The 4,690-nt window shown below is 40.2% G+C and overlaps 1 protein-coding gene across 1 annotated transcript; it reads left to right on the top strand.

The window, feature by feature from the left end:
- Window positions 1–942: 942 nt before the first annotated feature.
- On the top strand, window positions 943–1,344 carry LOC110710114 (glycine-rich RNA-binding protein blt801-like). Its single transcript, XM_021888372.1, has one exon. It carries the CDS (start codon window positions 943–945, stop codon window positions 1,342–1,344), a length of 402 nt encoding a protein of 133 aa, XP_021744064.1.
- Window positions 1,345–4,690: the final 3,346 nt, after the last annotated feature.

The raw sequence follows: 4,690 nt of genomic DNA, 5'->3' as shown, positions 1-4,690 counted from the left end.
TGGTTTCTTCCAAATGCATCATGATACTTATGGTTATTTAACATTTGAATTCATCTATAGTTTTAATGTTATTAAAATGAATGCTATAATCACTCATGTGCAATTCCGATTATTAAACAACGATGTGCGATTAACTCTAAAAGAATTTGGGAAGTTGTTTGAATTGAAATCGGATAAACCTATCGAACCCTCCCAAGACCACATTGCCGTGGTCTACAAGAGACTCATTGGGGAGGGTTTGGCCAACCTCCAACACGCCAAAGGGACGTGGATTCAACATCCCGTCCCAAAGTTTTACAAAGGTTTGCCAGCCTCACTATTTTTGGGAGGCATGAACCGGCAAATGTGAGGATTGATGAATTAGAATTGTTGGCATCCTATGTAATCCCTAATGATGAAAAATTAAACATACCCTATAGGATTGCCAATCACTTTCAAAGGGCGGCCAATGCGACCGAAACGGGTAGGTCTAGGGCACCTATCTATTTTTGGGGGTTAGTGACCCATATTGCTATCAAAAACCTAGGTTGGAACCCGGATGGGCATAGGAAATTAGTGGGCTCAAACTTCATGGACCTAGCTTATTTAGGGAGCCTAAACTGGGTGCAACCCGTGGGAGGTGACACTTGGTGGATAGTCCTCCGACAATCGGGTAGGAGAGACCAAGCCTTTACCTTACCCAACCCCGCCTTGACCAAATTTGAGAAGGGGAATCCTTCTTATACATTTGAGATTAACGGTCAAGGCGAGATTCAAGAACCTCACCTTTCACCACAACCCCACCAATCTCCCCAAGACCATTTCCCTCAACACCATTCACCACACTACCCACCACCTCCACCCTTCACCTATGGCATACCCACCTCCTCGGTCGATTATAACATCGACCCCAATGCCCCTTAAGACTTTTTGGCTTTTAGGAGCCAACTGGACCGTATAGAGATGGGGCAAGGGAGAGAAGAGGGCATGGTGCAAAACCTAGATTCTAGGTTAAGCACCTTGGATAGTCGGGTAGTTCATATAGAGAGGAACCTTGGGAGGGGTCTATACCCCATATATGATGACTATGCACGCCGAGGGGCTATTCCCCCCGAGTCATTAGTTCCCGACTGGTTCCAATACCCCCAACGAGGGTATTCCACCCCCGGAGCATTTGGTACTTATGTGGACTACTCTTCAGTCCATGGATATGGGGGTGATGCTCCTTTTGGGGGTATGGGGGGAAATGTGAACCCTAACTACTTTGCAGGTGGTTCGGGTTATGGTGGTGCTGGAACGAGCCAGGGTGGTGCCGCCTCGAGCTATGGAGGAGGGTACGAGAGGATGGATGATGATGTCTTCTAGCTACCTTCCCAAGTCAATGAGGGCTCAATATGAGTATTGGTTTGCAACTATTAGTAATGTTTATATGGCTCAATATTATGAACATTGAGTAGGACGAAGGCATTTGTTCTCTTAGGTAGCCTTCAGACGATATTAGATACCTTTGTTCCCTTCTCGTTACCCATGTTGTTGCTTGTTCCCTTTTTATTGTCTATTTAACCACATTAAAAGCCTATATGAGCCCCATTGGTTACTAGTCCCAAGCTTGGCTTGGGGAAGCTATTAGTTGGTGAGGTGAGGGAGTTGTGGTGTGCATATCATTTGCACAATGTGGGAATAAAAGAAGAGTGATTATTCTTTGATATTATGATTGGAAAATACTGATGTTTTGTGTTACAAAGTTGAAAATTTCCAATATGAGGTAAAAAAAAAAGAAAAAGAAGAGCAAAGGAAAAAAAAAGTTGTTTCATATGTTCAAATGTTCTATTTGAAGGTTGTTCAAGGAAATTCAAAAGAAAAAAAAAGAGTTCAAATTTGAAAAAAAAAGAAAGAAAAAGAATAAGTGGTTCAAAGTTTGTTTTAATTCACTCTATTCCATATTATCATATTTTGTGAGTGAGTATGTAAGTGTTGGGATTGTGTTATATATATGATTATTTGGTGAACTTTTGTGGAGTTGAGTTGTGATTGGAGATGTTTTGGTCATCACTTGTTGTGACCTTGGGTTTTATTAAGATATGGCTCCCTTAAGCATGGCTTTACTTTCACATTTTCCTAAATTTATCATACCCTTTACCTTAGCCTTACATTACAAGCTTTAAAGACATTCCGACCTAGCTTTGTGCATAGAGTTGTATGAATGTGAAAGTGTTGTTTATCAATGCAAGTTGTGATTTGACATATTTTGAGTCGTCTAGTAGGTTGAGCGTTCATTGTTTTAAACACACGAGAGTGTGAGATGGGAGAGCATTGTTCACAAATAAAGGGGTTGGTTGGAGAGCGATCGAGTACATCTTTTACTCTCCACATAAATGAGAGTTGAGTGTGTGAGCACTAGTCTTGAATTCTATATGCTCATGTGGTTTGCTTTACTTGACAATTGTTGGGGATGAAGGATAATTAAATGAACGAGATTGATTGACATTGAAGCATGTTCATTAGATTTATCTTGAATCGTTTGTGCTTGATTTTGTTTATTGGGATGAGGCATGTTTTATATGTTCATTGATGAGCTCTTTTCTTAGGGACAAACAAAGGTTTGGCTTGGGGGAGTTTGATATGTCTAATTTATATAGTGTTTTACCCCCGTCCCATGGTCATAATTAGTAGTGTTTTTAGATCTTTAGAGCCACTTTTATTACTAATTTGTGTTTTCTAGTATTTTCGTAGTTTTAGTTGAGTTTTACAGGAAATTGCACTTTTGGAGCATTTTCCCGGGTTTTCATGGATCAACTACGGAAGCTAGAAGGACACAACCATTCTTGAAGCCCAAGATCGGTGAGAGCCGGTGATTAAGGGCTCGGTATGTGACTCCGGGGCTATTGGATCAATTAATCAAGACCCGATGAGGAAATCTGGATTGGGACGAGGAATCGAGCCCAATCGAAATCCAAGCCTCGAAGAAGAAGTCGGGCCCGATCGGGCAAGCATACGCCCGATCGGGCGGGTGCGCGCAAAAGCAACCTCAAGGAAGAAGCGCGCCCGATCGGGTGAGCGTAGACTCGATCGGGCGCAGCATACCAAGCAAGGGCAGAGTAAAAAGGCGGGCCTGATCAGGCGGCCCTTCGCCCGATCGGGCGCGTGTTTTTCTTAGTATCTGATTAGTTTTGTTTTAATTTTTGTTTTAGGAGTGTTTAAGTAAGAATTATGTACGTAAATTCTGATTACCTTCTCTTTTAGATTTTCTCTCTCTACTTTGGATATTTTTCACTCTCTAAAATTCTCTCTCAACTTTGTTCTTAATTTCTTTCATTAATCCAAATTTCTTTTGGTAACAATTTCTTCTCTTTTAATTTCAGTTATTTTATTTACTTCTTTGATTATGTCTTGCTTTATTTATTTGATTAGTTTAGTTATGATGATTCTTGAGTAGTTTTATTTCTAGGGTTTATGGGGATCTAATAAATATTATGAAGGGGTAAATTTGTGATTGTTGATTATCAATGCTTGGTTAATTTCCTATTGATTAATATAATGCTATGCAATTAGGTTTGGCCAGATTTAATTGTATGAGTTTAGCAATATTAATTCGAGATTCTCATATATAAGGAAATAAATGCTCATTTTATTAAGAAAAAAGGAAAGGAATCTATAAAATTCATCTAAGGGAAAAGAAGGGGTGCCTATGCTAGAATTATTAGGGAAAGGGCGAATAAAAAAGAAATAGAAAAAAGAGGTCACAAAATCTTGTCGTTGAACCTCGCCTCTTCTCTTTTGTCGTTCGCGTCATCATCACCCAGTCTTCTCGCTAACTAGAGGCAATGGGATCTTGTTTGCCTCTATGAGATCTTGAATGAGATTTTGAAACCTGTAGCATTCATCAGTAGTATGACCACGCCCTCGATGGTACATGCAATAGGAGTTTGGATTCCATCTCGAAGATCGATTTTCTGGTGTTGGATCCTTGGTAGGGCCAATAGGTTTGATTAATCCTCGATCGTAAAGACGGTCGAAAGCAGCATCGTAGGTCATTCCAATTGGTGTAAACTCTCGCCTGGGTTTCCTTATAGATCCTTGATTGTCCATGGCTAAGACATCATTATGGTCAAAGGTACTAACATTATTACTAGAGTGGGCGTTCTCGGAAGAAAAAGGATTGTCGCTCTTCTTTCCTTTCCAGCCACCGTGGTTACTATTGTTAGTAGCTTTTTGCTTTGCAAGGTCGTCTTCGATTTCAATTCCGATGTCATAAACGGCCTTGAAAGTATTCAAGTTGTGTTGATATTTCAAATGTTTCGAATACTTCTCTTGAAGATTCTTGATAAACATCCTCACAGACTCCTTTTCGGTGGGGACCTCAATCATCTTGGCGGAAGTTTCCCTCCATTTATTAAAGAAAGAAGTAAAACCTTCATTCTCTTTTTGTCTTAGCATCTCAAGTTGTCTATGATCGGTTTCAGCTTGAATATTGCACTTGTACCTATCAACGAAAGAATTTACTATCGATTCCCAGGTAGAGGTTTTCTCCTTGTCAAGGGAGAAGAACCATTGTTGGCAAACGGTTTCAAGAGATAGTTAGAACAGAGAGGGGAAAACCTTCTTATCGATACCCTTAATACTCATTATGGTTTCAAAAGCTCTTAGATGAAAGTAAGGATTATCCGTTGCCTTGAATTTTGGGATGTCGTTGGCATTGACCTTCTGCGGA

This window comes from Chenopodium quinoa, unplaced genomic scaffold, assembly GCF_001683475.1.
Source record: "Chenopodium quinoa cultivar QQ74 unplaced genomic scaffold, ASM168347v1, whole genome shotgun sequence".
NCBI lineage: Eukaryota > Viridiplantae > Streptophyta > Magnoliopsida > Caryophyllales > Amaranthaceae > Chenopodium > Chenopodium quinoa.
The sequence above is the reverse complement of the archived record's forward strand: the minus strand, read 5'-3'. Positions and strand labels throughout refer to the sequence as shown.